This window comes from Epinephelus lanceolatus, chromosome 19 (assembly GCF_041903045.1).
Source record: "Epinephelus lanceolatus isolate andai-2023 chromosome 19, ASM4190304v1, whole genome shotgun sequence".
Taxonomy (NCBI): Eukaryota; Metazoa; Chordata; class Actinopteri; order Perciformes; family Serranidae; genus Epinephelus; species Epinephelus lanceolatus.
Window position 1 is genome coordinate 33,792,799 of NC_135752.1, and position 15,195 is coordinate 33,807,993.

A 15,195-nucleotide genomic window follows, 5' to 3' on the forward strand; every position below is an offset into this window, starting at 1 on the left:
TTATGTTCAGATTTGTGTTTCCAAAAGCTGGTCATTCACATCTAATGCTTCGGTTGCCTTGCCCAAGGACCTTGATATAAAACCTAGCTTTTAAGTCTTATATTTTAGTGCTGAGGCAACTTGCCAATCACTCTCTCAAAGAAAATATCAATTCACAATCATTTTAAAGACATCGGGTCAATACAGGCCCGGTTTTTCCCACAAAAGAAAAAAAAGTCTTTGACTTGGATACATTTACCTTCAAGGAAAGTTACTCTCTCATTGAGGATTGGAACATGACCCTAAAGCTTCATTTGGTGCCACTGGCTTTGTGCTTGTTTTTACTTTACTTTACTTTAGTAATGTCACCATGAAGTTCTACATTGCCTTCATAACTAACTGGCTGTAATGCATTCTCCGAACATCTTGATAAAAAGAATCGTCCATATTGAAAGTGTCACTAGTAAACAAACCCTTGAAATATTCCTTTCATCTCTTCAGCTCTCCAACTATATCTGTCAATACACCGGGGTCAGGAAGAAGATGATAGAACTTAACGGGTATCACCTATTGTGTATTATAAAGACCTACAGATCGAAATGTGTTATCGTTAAACAGCTGTCTCTCTGGAACAAGCGGAAATTTTAATGTGGATGTACAGTGTTTTTAACAGCTTCAGACTTTTGGGAAGGAGCCATCAGCGAGAGACAGAACCTTGATCAAAGCTTTACTGGGAAGTCTTTCTAATATGCTAATGAATTAAAGGAGTTTGACAGGCCATACACACACATGTACACACTCACATGCAAACACTCAGGCTCAGACAGTGAGATCCTGAGATTCCATATCTTAGCATAAAGGACCATGATTGGTTGGAAATGGTCCATTACCAGACAGATGTTATCAGACAGTCGGGAACCCTGCATCTATACTGGACCAATTATACTGTTGGCCATTGACTATTAAACAATACTAGATTCAATGGACATTTTCACTTTTGTCTCACACTTAGATTCATGATATGCGACACACATTTAGCAGAGAAAACACAGGCTGATTGACAAAGTGCATGATCATGTTTCTGTCTTTTCCTTATTAAAGATGTTTCCAGTAGCCAGTCCCGTCTTGGATCCATTTTCAGGTTGATAAAATATCCATATTTGCTTAATGTAGCTCCAAATTAGCATTAATTCCATGAGTGGCTTGAAGACGATGGAGATAATAATCGCCGCTGATAAGCAGCATAAAATTTCACACAAATTGCCTTTTCACATCTTAATGGAGGCCCTGGTGCCAGCACACATGCCGATCCATTAGGGGGGTAAGAACATATCGATAGCCTGGAGTATCACAATATTGTGTTTTGAGATACTTCATTGATTCTGAAAATTTGACTCCTCCACTCAAACGTAACACCATTTTGCCGGCATAAACATAAAAAACATGGATCTATAAAGAGAACTGGATACAGCATTGGAGGCAAGGTCCTGTTCCTTTCTATGAAAGTTGCTCACTGGCGCATGAAGCCGTCAAAGGTCGACTTCCGGGGTAGATAATTATGTCGATCCTCCGCATAGTTGGGCCAATAGACTAAGTGTACTACAGAGTAATGCTGGCCCGAACGGCTAACTTCAAGTAGAGCCTTACAGTAACTTGAATGGGGATAAATTGATGTAATCATGCGACTCTTTCGGGATTTCGAAATGTTAGACTAAAAGGATATGATTCCAATAGTGAAACAAGTCATTTTGCGGGAGTTGTGACACTCAAAAAATGTGCACCCTCTGATTTTCACGTTTTTTTTTTTTTGTTTGTTTGTTTGTTTTTTCAATTTAAGTCTATGGGAAAAAGTCTTTTTGGGCAAAATTGGCTTCTCAGTCTGGCACACATCATGTACAGAGTCAAAAATGGCATACTGCTAGCTCCTAACACCGTAAAACTTCAGTTAAAAGCCCAGTCCAAATTAAACGCCCAGTTCCTTTTACTAGCCCAGTGCGGCTACACATTTTGACAAATAAAGGCCTGTCTCAATTAGAAGCCTGGTCTGGTTGCCATGCAGTTCATTTAGAAGATATTTGGATGTATAAAACTAGGTTGTTTGCTACCTACTTGAGCTAATGTTAGTTAGCTGCTTAGACTGTGTATTAATATTTAAATTTTTATCCACATGGAGATGCTACACATCGTTAGCTCGGTTGATTTCATTTTACTGAAACCATGAGCACCAGAGATGAGGCTAAGTCATTCAGATTTACCATCGAAAAAAGAAGTGGTGACTCCCTTCCTCTGAAGCCAGAATATGTGTCCATTCCTCGATTACCTGGTGAGTTATTTATATTCCTTTACTCTGTAAGGGTCCAACAATCAAAAGAATCAAAAGGTTTTCATCAATTTTAATCCAAGTTATGAATATTTGTTTAGGATAACGTGGTGTTGTGTTGATATGCCAGGTGCCGTAAAACAAGCGTCATGACATAACTGATATGTTTTTCCAAGCCTTGTTTTTATACCAGTGATATTCATGCCAGTTCAAATAAACAATTTGATCATATCACCGATATTTGTTGAGCTTGCTTGCATTATTGCAATATATATTTGTTATCCCTGTATTGTGATAGGTATCATATTGCCAGGTTCTTGCCAATACTCAGGTCTATGATCCATGCACACACAAACTACACAGACTATGTTGCAAACAGCTTCTCTTTTCTCCACCCCTCTGTTCTTGTTTCTCTTTCAACTAAAAACTTTTTGATATTCTCTCTTCTTTTTTCTTCTCGTTACAAAGCTCCACTGCTCTCTCTATTATCTATCATTGCAACATCTCCCTCCTCCGCCCCTCCTTCTCTACATGACACTTACAGTGTATTGCATTAGCACTCAAATAGACATAAACTATCATCCTTGTGTCCCTGTTCTAAATACCTCTTTCACATGGCCAACAACTCTTCAGTTAAACATCCAACACTGTAAACTAAGCAGCCACTCAAACGGCAACAACATAACCTCCATATCAGTGTCAATCAACCACTCTATCAGCTGCTGTGTCTGTGGAATCAGACGGGCACTCAGTTGGCCACCTCTTCAGTCTTCCCACACGTAGGTCCTCCAGAAGGGATGTGATAGTTTTATACTGTGCGAACCAACAAGAATTTGTTCATCTAGTCAGCTGGTAAATCAGCATGGGGGTATCAAGGATAAAATGAAATGTTTTGGGTTGCATTGGTTTTCAATAATGGTATTAATTTATCACCTTGTTAAAACACAACATATTTAATTACAATTATCTGTACCCTGGTCAAAAGTAGGGATGAATCGATCCAATACTTATATCAGGTGTAGGGCCAATGCTGACTCAAATGGCTGGATCAGGTATTGGCGACAATGGGGTTGATCTATTAAATCCAATTCAATGTTTGCGTCTGAATACACGTGCACCTCCTACATCATGCGTCAGAATCATGTCAGTAGACTGCATAGCTGAAGAAGCAGTTTGAGGTGTTTCACACAGTTTTACATCTACTTGCAATATCTGCAAAGCCAACACATTCTCACTCCAAAGTCATCATATATCAACGTTTGGTCATGGACCTTCCACGTCCAGATACGACATGCAAGGTACCCTGGGTGTGTTGGTTCTTGACGTTCTGGGACGTCGTGCCAAGTTCTGCCTGTTACATGCATTATCTTTGTTCAAGGTACAATTTGGTTTTCACGGGAAATTTACCGTTTACAGATAGTCTCTTAAAAAATAAACGCACTACGTCGGGACAACGCCGTGAATTGACTTTTTTTTTTCTTCAACAACAAACAAACGTGGTTGGTTTTAGGATTAAAGAACAGGGTTTGGCTTTATTATCTCATAGGATGCAAACACTCCACCAGATGAAAGTCATTTTTTGTTGGACCCATCTTCCACCAATCCCACTTGCCTCACTCGGACTTTCGCCACTTTAACTCGTTCATTCTTGTCCCTCCGAATTTTAGCCTGACGCTGCCGAGTGCTGTTAAACTAAAAGATGGCTTTTGTCATCAGTGTCAAGTCACTGCCCAAGTGCCGCATTGCAGTGACTTTGGGGAAAGCCAATGTTTCGAAGGGTGGGTGAATGTAACACAACCAACTTTATCAAGCACCTCCAGAAGCACTGTTTGGGGTAAAGCAAAGTTTAAATCAAGCCTGACATTGCCTTTTACATAAAAATATGATCACATTCATGTCAGTCATTACAGTGAGACATACAGCTTATTAATTTAAAACTTGTAACAGATTGGTACTCACACCCAACCCTTTGTATTGGTAAGGATATCAGGACTGAAAAAGTTGGACCGGTGTATCTCTAAAGAAATGTGAACACTATGTTCCAAACAAACTCAGTAATAATTTTTTGGAATATTTGAGGCACACTGTACTGAACAAATGATAAAAAAGTATACAAAAATAAATATTTCACATTTGCATATAAACACAATTTCTGTTCTGTGATAAGTTTTATAAATGTGATTTTATTTTCTGCATTTTTCCTTTCACTTTGAAGGTGTTATTATTTGGGGAGGTTTATGCTTCTCTTTTGTTTTTGCTTCTTTTTATGGACAAAAAAAAAAAACATGCTCCTTTTTTTCTTGCACTTCAAAGCCATGACTGAATGGGATTAGTACTGCTTCACTTCGCCTCCCTGCCAGTCATCCAGTCAGTCTGACTGTAATCCATCTGCCAATCCAGTCAGTCAATCAATTGGTTGAGCTCCATCTTGAATTTAATACAAACAGCGAGCCAAACAGGGAACACTGATTACACTGAGTGCTACTCAGGATAATGAGCGCTATCAAAGTTCCCTGCCGGCACATACATGGCTTACACATACAAGACATACAAGACAGACACACTGCACACACACACACACACATCAATCTTTGTGCTTATTTACTTATTTACAGCAGCTGTCTGTTTTCTCTGATGACAGATCAGAGAGTGGTTACATTTCATGAATAATTGATTACATTTAGTTGTCTAGATTTGTCTTTTGTTTCTCACAGTGCAGAGATACACAAATCACAAACAGCAGTTAATGTTGCGAGAGCTTTCATCATAAGGCCTTTAGGTTTGGACGGCATGTTGGGAATGTAGTCGGGTGGGGGAAAAGTTATAGTCCAACATCTCTCATTGGATTGCCATCAAAACCCAATAACTTTTTCTTACTTGCACTGACTTTACTTGTCTGTACTTACGCCTTCTGAGCACGGTCTTGAAATATTTCTTTGCTTCTCTTTTTTGTTCCATTTCTTCTCTGTTATTATGAAAATCACTTGCACAGCAAACCTAAATGAAGAATCCTCCCCACTGAGTCAAAGCCGGCCACTTTGGAATTACAATACTCGCAAACCCTGCTTCAGTGTAAGGACATGAAAGCAACATAATTACAGTAGCCCCTGCAATTACAGTAGCTACTTTCCATGCCTGCATGATATCCCCCATTTATATTCAGACTATAAGCTACACGATAGATAAATACTCACATTGTTGACATCTAGAGACCGGGTTATGAAAAGATAATTACCTGAACAGATTCTATAATATCTTACTATATGTATATACTAAATACTTTTGGATTTCTGTAGCAATTACTGCTAATTGCATCCGACTATAGGAGCATCTTCACATGCACGTGAATTAGATCGGCTGTGACTGTGGCCGGGTTAAAAAATCGCAAGTATTAATTCAATTTGAGAATTTAACATGATCTATTCACAAGGGCGTGAATAAATAGGGGCTGCAGCGGAGCAAAGTGTACGCCCAATCGTGCTGGAAAGTCACAGCAGCATGTGTCGAATGCTCGAGAAATAAATACAGCTTTGACAGCTGTAATACCATGGAATTAGTGCGAGAGTTAACCTCCTACTCTCCCGCTGTCTCTCATTCGCTCCCTTTTCCCTCCGCCGTTCTGTTTCCTGATCTCTGCCTCTCTTCCCCCATATCGCTCCCCTGTCCATAATAATTAGATGGAATCAGTGTGAGGTAAAGAAGCTCAGCAAAGCGCAGAGATGGATCGCACAAAAACATTTAGTGACGGCGGTGTGGCGTCAGCAGCAAATGATGTCATGGGCAATAAATTTGGCTGTTGACCGCTCGGGTGATGGATTGAGAGATGGGAGAGGAGGAGATGGAGACATGAACAGAGTAAAGGGGGGAAAAAAGATTCAGAGAGAGGAAATGATATAAAGAAACTAGAGAGGGGAGGATGGTAGATATGAAGGGAAAGGGAGAGGGTGACAAGTGTGGATGTGGACATCGAAGTGGAGGCAGGGAGAAGTGAGACGGGCGGAGGGAGGGGAAACAGAGAGGCATAAAGGCATAGAGGGAGGGAGGGAGACAGAGAGAGATGGAGGGAATGATTATGAGTGAAGATGTTTGTCTCTCAATCAGGATATGGACTCCCATAAATAACATACTCTCTCAGTCAACAGCATGATGTCACCACATTCACACACTCTCTCTCAGACACACACTCACACTGGAAAGCCGAGACAGTGGTAGTGGTGGTGGCGGTCATAAAAAAACAAAACAGAAAATTCACTCAAAGAAAACAATCTCAATTGCAGCACATTTTCCTCATTCTGTGCCTAATTTCCCTTTGTTCTCCTCCTCGACCACTGAACGCTCTCGTACTTTGCTCATTGGCATTCATGTTGTGCTTGTTCTTAGTATTTACCGTGTAAGGCACCCTGTTAATGACACTGTATTGCTTTGGCTAGGACTTTCTGGTACATCTCAGGATACGAATGAGATAGAGAGAAACAGAGAGAGACGGATGAAGAAGGAATCGGGGGAAAACGGAGAGAGTATAAAAGATTCAAAGAGAGGCTAAAAGAGATTAAGACAAATAGTGTAAGAAAATAAAGCTTCTTTGGGCCATGTGATCAGTCTGCAGTGATTGTATCACCAGGGGCATGGAATAATCTGGAAGACACATCCAGAGTAATCTTTAATTTCTAAAGGGACTCTGTTCTTTCACTGCCCAAGTAGCTGTTGGTTAGGCAGTCATTTAGTCATCAAGCACCAAATAAAGCACTCACCTCATGGGTGTAGCTTGGTTACCTGGGCTTTTTGAGTGCTTTATTTGGCCATGAGTGCAAAAATACTTGAGACGTCTTCACAGGTCTTAAATGTTGGACCTGATTTGAAACCAGGGGAAACCTACGCAAAGCTATAAATAGCAAACAAAGGGACCTAAGGACACTCAGAGCTGGTCTGAAATAGACCAAATTAGACTTACAAATGAGGTTGACCTGGACTCACACAAAACAAGGAGAACACCAACACTGGCAGCAACACAGGCTGTGATTCAACCAGATACTTTAAGTATAGTACCTTTAGAAATATATGTAACCCATGCAGACATGTACCTTCACCCTAGATCTGTTTTGAATTTCCACGACAGACACTTCTCTTAAATGTAGGCAGGGTTGTTACTCACTGCTCAGTCCAGCTCTCTGTGTATTTCCTCTTCACTAGTGATGCAGAATGTCTTCATTTCGTTTATTAACCACAGAACGGGGTTGTTCACAGAACTAAAATGAACAGGCTGGAGTGAGAGTGTCTCTTTATGGGATATTTTACAATAGCAGGTTTGTTCATGGAGGCCTTTGCAGAGCAAGGGCAGGGGTGTAGTGCTGCCGGAGCGCACAGGAACAATGCTCTGCCAGGTTTTTTTCTCCAAGTGAGGAAATAAAATATACATTTCACAAAATCTGGTTAAAATCTATGTATATTTTTTGAAGATCTGATGAAGGCAAAAGTCATTCAAGAGATACATTAAAATCAAATGGAATGTCTAAGTTGTTATATTGACATTTAAAGTGTGATGACGACTGATTCATTTGTTAGCTCATGCATTGAGTAACATGCAGGAAGTTGCCAGTAGCTGCCAGCAGTAGCCTTTGAACACCAATGTTCACAAGTAAAAATAAAGGGGTAGCAGAACATCCTCATAGTTTACTGACATATGAAACACTTGCCATGGTAAGAACAGTGGGACACAGGCTCTGCTCTCTAATGGATTCCTTTGGTCTCAAATAGTTAGACTGAAAGATTCCAGTAGAGGGCTTTGCCTGTGCTAATAGAACTAGGGTTACAATACTGTAACCTTCGTTATTTAGCCTTCAAAACCAGCCCCGACTCACCACTGAGCAAAAGTGACGGTTCGCTATTGACCAAACAACGGACTGCAGTGTTTCCAACTCCACTTTTTAGTATTGGATCAGTGTGCCCAGTACTTCAACGGAGGGGTGACGAAATATGGGGACAGTATGGAACGGGTCTATTGGTACCATCCACAACGCACAATGGAACCGAACTCAATAAGACCGCTTGGTGGAAATGAGACTGTAATGACCCAAATAGTAATGAGTAGCAGAGGTCACTTAGAGTAGTCATACATGGACCATGTGAACCCAACTAAAGTGAATATCATTTTGACAGGTCCAAGGTTGGGTCTTAGTTTTTAGGATCCAAGCGTGCTCCATAGGTGTTCTAATGTGGGGAACTGCCCATTGGTCCGACAGCCCATTGTTCCGACCATATTAAACCCATCGTTCCGAACTCCCGTTGTTCCGAAATCATCATGATGCCCTGTGGTTAAGGTCTGGTTAGGTTTAGGGACAGAAACCACTTGGTTAGGGTTAGGAAAAGATCATGGTGTGGGTTAAAATGAAAAAGAAAGTGACAAACACATAAGCCGTGAGCCTGCTTCGCCTCAAGCCTTTCCCAGCTGACCCAGAGCCGGTCGCGGCGCACCATCAAGGTAGAAATACGCCCGCCAGGAGCCATTCAGCACCACGGACCGTCGGACTAATGGGATGTCAGACCAATGACATGGACCCCTAATGTGTTTGTCTATACAGTATGTGTTACCCCGCAATAAAGGTGTATGGACCACCTTTTGCCCAGTGCTTGCTGGAATAGGAAAATAAATGGACGGATGGACGGATGGACGGACGATTACTGTATTTATAATTCAATATCCTAAGTACTGCTTAAACAAGCTATAAACATGTTTTTTGTCAACTTAGTGCAGTGCAATTGAAACACTTTTGCAAAACAGCTACCATGATGTTGCCTTGACAGTTCAATGTCAAATAATATGCCTACCCTGATTACTCGATGCCTGCCAACTACCAAATACTGCTGCTGCTCACCTCGTCACCATGGGACTACACTGCCTATGGGCCTGCATTAAAAACAAGTTGCATTTTTCATGAACTTTTGTTCTGCTGGCGGTGCAATCTGCTTGCTATCTAATACTGATGAATAAAAATGATGCTGGTGATCCTTGAAGGGAGGTTTTTCGCCTTCTCCTCCTTGACCACAAGGCGGTTCAGAGGTCAGGGTCAGCAGAGGAACACAGCGTCTGGTAGTGGTTGACATTCAGCACCTTGCTTCAGAGCAGCAGCGAGATGCCTCATTCACGGTTAACAGAGATGCTAAAATCTGCACTATTCCTGGAAATTCTTGTTGACAGTTTGCATTGGTTAGCATTGTGTATTCTGAGGATAATGCTTTACTGTTTCATATGGATAACAGGGATTATGTGTGTATATATAAGTAATACACCATAAAAAATGTCTGAATAGCTGACTATTATCAGCGCTGCCCCCCCTCTGACTCCACATCTCCCACGCTCTCACTCTTTAGTCTCTTCATCTGTCATCTGTTCCGTATTCTCTCATGTCTTTCTCGTGTCTTTTCCACCCACCCAACATCTTCCCCGTCTCCCTTTGCACCGTCTATTTTTCAGCGGCAATCGCAAATCACATCCATATTCAAGGAAGCTTATTTGGCATGACCTCTGAGCCTCACTCCCTTCCTCTCCGCGGGTTCATAGCTTTCAATTATTTTTCTTTTCCCTCTGTCGTTAAAAGTGATGTTTCATTAAGGGACTGTCGTTTCCGTTGCTAGGGCTTCCGTCTCAGGGTTTTTTTTTCATTCGAGTCAACATGAATCACATTAGAAAAGCTGAATGGTAATGGCACATTTGATGAACTTTGCTTAGTTTCACAAAAACAGTTTCTCTACTTGGGGGGCAAGTCTTGTAGCTGAAGAAACGGTGCAACACTGGTCTAAATAGTCTTTTAAAGTCACATTAGCAGAGTAAATATTTGGCTAATCGCATGTCCCAGAAGTAGCATTATTGCAATTTCTATGAATAATTGCTGATTCATTCTTGTAGCAGATTTTTAAAATGTATTTATATAAGTAAAACAAACTTTGTTCCGGTGTGAGAATCCAATTTGAAGACGCTGCAATAAAATGCAAGCTAATATTTAGTCTCACTGCACCCAATTACGTTGATTATTGCTAACTTTACAATCACTGTTTAAATCTTTAAATTAATATTTGATTGAAAGCATGGAATGTGTCCAACATTTACTTAACGAACAGCTTTTTTAATTATAATCAGCTCCCAGAAGGGTTTTCTTAATAAATGTTTTCAATCTAATGCTAAATCTCTACCTCTCGTTTGAGCTCTTGCCATGCTCGCTCCTTTCTCCCTGCCCCGTCTCACTCCACCCTGTCCGTCTTTCTCTCCTGTCCCTGCGTCTGTCTCCTGCTTGTCTGGCTCTCTTTGTCTTTGCATCTCCGTTTCCCTCAAGACAACATTGACTTCTGTAAACGTGGATCTTGTATCTATTTGTTTCACTCGGTCTGTGGATGTTTTCTACTGTTGTTTCTCATTGTCTCTGTTCAGCGATGCACCGCTGTCATTAATTATGAAGTCTCAAACGGATTTCCTATACACTCCATGTCTCACACACACACACATACACACACAGAAGTACAAACAAAGGCAGTGTGTGCCTTCCTCTGCATGTGCGTTTTGTATAAAGTGAGTCAGACCTAAAAAGAGAGTTCATCCCCCTTCTATCTGTCTGTACTGGCTATGTGTGTGCACGTGCATTACTCTGAGTGTGTGTGTGATACACGCTCTCTGCCAAGTGGGACCTACCCCAGGGAATCCTGTCAATCAAACTGGCTAGCAATTTGTCAGAGAAACAAGGCACTTTCCAAGACAGGCAGATGGATACAGTATGTACTTCTCTGTGTGAGTTTAAGAGTGTGTATATGTGTGTGCTTAAGATTTTGGGTGCAACAGTACATACTGGTAATACTATTACTGTTATGCACATGTGGAATGATATCTTATAACATATACAGGCTTTTGAGTTGTGTGTATGCATGTGGCAGTTTATTTTATGCAGCAGGAGGAAGAAAAAGGCACACACGCACACAATTCTTCCCAAAGACAGAGCTGACAGCTCTCTTTCTTCGATTCATGTTATTCATTCCTGATTCTATCCATATCTGTTATTCCCTCAAGTGTTGCCCTTTCCCCTCATTCTCTCTTTATTTTGCTTGCTCTTTCTACCTTACTTCCTTTCTGCACAGCACAAAAAATAAAAATAGATACAGATGGATCAGTAAAATGCAGCTCCGTCTTATACTGACACAAATCTTGACAACATATATGGTCAAGTTATTATTTTTTTTCTTTAAAGAAATAGGCTGTATCAAAATAACACAAGGGGTATCAAATCCTGTTGTAGCAAACAGCTGCTCCTGAACTGAAGTAGTTACACAATTATATTAGAACACCTTTTAAACCATCCCAAACGCCAAATGTTGTACATTTCAGCCAATCACAGGTTCGTTACATTTGTGCATTATTAAATTGTGGATATGAATAAAACTTTACATTTCTTTATGTATCATTAATGCTGTGGTTAACACGTTTAGACATAAAAACCACTTAGGTAGAAAAGGTCATGGTTTGGCTTTCATTATCCTTTTTTGGTGGCACAACAAAAACTAGAAATGCAGTAAAAATAAAAATAATTAAACAACCACATAGAGCGTCGTCTGGGTAAAAAACAGCTACTTTTGTGGCACTATCCCCGGTGGAAATGCAGCAATGTCTTGGTAAAAAAACAATTACTTTTTTTGGCACTATCCTGGCAAGAAATGCAGTGATGTTACAGTTAAAACAACCAACTTCTATAGTACTATCCCCTTAGGAAACGCAGAAATGAAGATTGCTTTTTGTGGCACTATCTCTGGTAGAAATGCAGTGATGTCTCAGTAAAAAAAAACAACCAACTTGTGTGGCACTATCCCTTTAGGGGATAGTGCCACACAATGGCAATTTACTGATGTCTCAGTAAAAAAGCAACCAACTTCTGTGGGACTATCACCGGTGGAAACACAGTAATGTCTCGGAAAATAACTACTTATCGTGGCACTGTCCCAGCTGGAAATACAGTGATGTCTCAGTAAAAAATGACCAACTTCTGTGGAACAAATCCCACTGGACACTAACACATGCCATAAAAATACAGGCAATACTTCAATATTGCTCCAGTGAACAATAATACAATGAGAACAGTAACTTTTACCAATAAAATATAAATTCAGTGTTACATTATCTTAGCAGGAAACACAGCGATGTCTCAGTAAAAACAACTAACTTCAGTGGCATTATCCCCTCTGGATAAGCAGCGATGTCTCGGTAAAAAAACAATTGCTTTTCCATGGTACTATCCTGTTAGGTAACGCAGTGATGTCTCAGTTAAAAACAACCAACTTCTATGGCGCTATCTCCTTAGGAAATGGTTTATTGGCTCAGTAAAAATCAACTGCTTTTCCTGGCACTACCTTGGCATGAAATGCAGTGATGTCTTGATAAAACGACCAACTTCTGTGGAACTATTCCTGGTGGAAATGCTGCAATGTCTTGGTAAAAAAACAACCTCTTTTCGTGGCACTATCCTGACAGGAAACACAGTGATGTCTCGGTAAAGTCTTGAAAAAACAAACTTCTGTGGAACTATTCCTGCTGGAAAAGCATCAGTGTCTTGTAAAAAAAACAACCACTTCTTGTGGTACTATCGCAGCAGGTAACGTAGCTAGCTTCTATGACATTATCCCTGCTGGAGCAATGTAAAAAACAACTGCTTTTCATGGCACTATCCTGGCAGGAAAGCAGAGAGACAACCAACCTGTGTGGCACTATCCCCGATGGAAACACAGCAATGTCTCAGTAAAAACGACTTTTTGAGGCACTATCTCTGGTGGAAATGCAGTAAGCACTTGCTAAAAAACATGTTGGGTGGCTAAACAGCTGCAGAAGAACCAATGATGACACACTTTGTTGGTCTGGAACAGTGGTCTGCAGCTTGGCAGGTGTTTGCCTAGATGTTACGCCATCCATGGTCTCCTCCATCTTCCAATGACAATGTCAGCTCATATGCTACGTCACTTTGTTGACATACAGTACAGGCCAAAAGTCTGGACACACCTTCTCATTCAATGCGTTTTCTTTATTTTCATGACTATTTACATTGTAGATTCTCACTGAAGGCATCAAAACTACCTCTTGAAGCTCATGGAGAGAATGCCAAGAGTGTGCAAAGCAGTAATCAGAGCAAAGGGTGGCTATTTTGAAGAAACTAGAATATAAAACATGTTTTCAGTTATTTCACCTTTTTTTGTTAAGTACATAACTCCACATGTGTTCATTCGTAGTTTTGATGCCTTCAGTGAGAATCTACAATGTAAATAGTCATGAAAATAAAGAAAACGCATTGAATGAGAAGGTGTGTCCAAACTTTTGGCCTGTACTGTATATGAAAGTACAAATGTAACATATCTGTGGTTTGCAAAAACAGACAATGCCAACATTTCTTCAGGCAACCGGGCTGTTTCAATAAAAAGTTTCACCTTCCAGTGTTTTATCCTGCACGTTTTTCCATCAGGCATCAATTGTTATTCCTTCTGACTCTCATTCTGTCTGTTTCCGTTTGCCTTCTATCCTTTCTCCATCTTCTGAATTTCCTCCAGTCTTCATCCACTTCTCGTTTTCTTTTGTTTTTCTTTCCATCACCCTCATTCTCTTACCTTCTCTGCCGCTTTCACCTAATCCCCAAAGACAACATTCCTATTTCCTAAGACATTTCTCCTCAATTCTCCCTCTGTCTCTCTCTGTGCTCTGTGTGTATGACCCTCGTGACACAGTGATGTGCGTCACTGTGGACTTATTGACTTCCTTAGACTCTTTCTTGGAGTCAGCTGACTTAAACAGACCGAGCTCATTGGCTAATAAGCCACGGCCGCTCTTCACTAAAAGTCGAGTGACAAATTGACTCCCCCTGTTCAATACACACATACACACACACGGTCTAATTTATGGTTATGCTTCTTGTGTGAACTCTCTCAGTCGCTGCATTATGTGGGTCTTTTCAGATTCTCTTTTCTGCCTCAAAACCTCAGCACACAAATCATTTGGAACACGCTCATGATCATCAGTTGACCTGACTGGCTTCTTTGTTGAACCCGTATTTGTTACGGAGGTAGCCATGGTAATGCAGGCGAAAATATTAGCGTCTTCTGGCAAGGTATGACGATTTGATTTGGTAAGGTATTGTTTCTCTGGTTCTGAGGAAAAGTGATTTCCACCTTTGCAGGCACATTTCCACCTTTGACCTCGCAGTAATAACCAGGTACTGGAGCTCAGACTGGTCAAATGACACACAGCAAAATTACAGCTAACACCCAGACACACACAGTACATCTTACCCTAACTCCACAAGAGGTCAACTAAATTAAAATAACAACAAAAGCAAAATAAAAACAAGCTTTTTTACAAAATCTCGAGCAGCATAAAATCAAGTTTATGCAGACTAGTCTTCATCAGAAACCATTTGAGACAATTTGAGCACAGAAGAGGTGAAATCATTTAAGCGGAGTAGGACAGAGTTGAGAGAGGTTTAGAAAAGTACAGGAAAGTTGAGAGGAAGAGAAAAGCACAGCGTCCAGATGAGACGTAAGACGAAGCAGCGCAGGCCTCGGCGGAGAAGAGGTAAAGTCTAATGAGGAAGAGGATGATAAAATTGCATACTCACCAAGCTGACTGCGTCTCTGAGCGTAGGCTACCACCACCGCGGCCAGAACTACACAGCACAACGATGTCACAAGGTTTGCCATCTGTGGACACACACACAGCAAAGTCATCAGTGTGAGCGCGTGCGAGAGACAGAGAGCCGGCCAGTGAGTGCGTCCGCCTGTCGTCCTGATTGACTGACAGACCCATAGACGCCTACAACACCATGTAAGAGATGGAGAGATAGCTGCTTCCTGTCTTCTCTCAGGATCTGCTTTCACTATTATGG

General features: G+C 40.9%; 1 protein-coding gene across 1 annotated transcript in view; it reads right to left on the bottom strand.

The window, feature by feature from the left end:
• The window catches only part of cntfr (ciliary neurotrophic factor receptor), a 357,541-nt gene that overhangs the window by 205,850 nt on the left and 136,496 nt on the right, over positions 1-15,195 (bottom strand). The window contains exon 3 of the mRNA XM_033647215.2: positions 14,929-15,010. Coding sequence (XP_033503106.1) covers positions 14,929-15,010 — 82 coding nt within the window. The remainder of the gene's footprint in view (positions 1-14,928; positions 15,011-15,195) is intronic.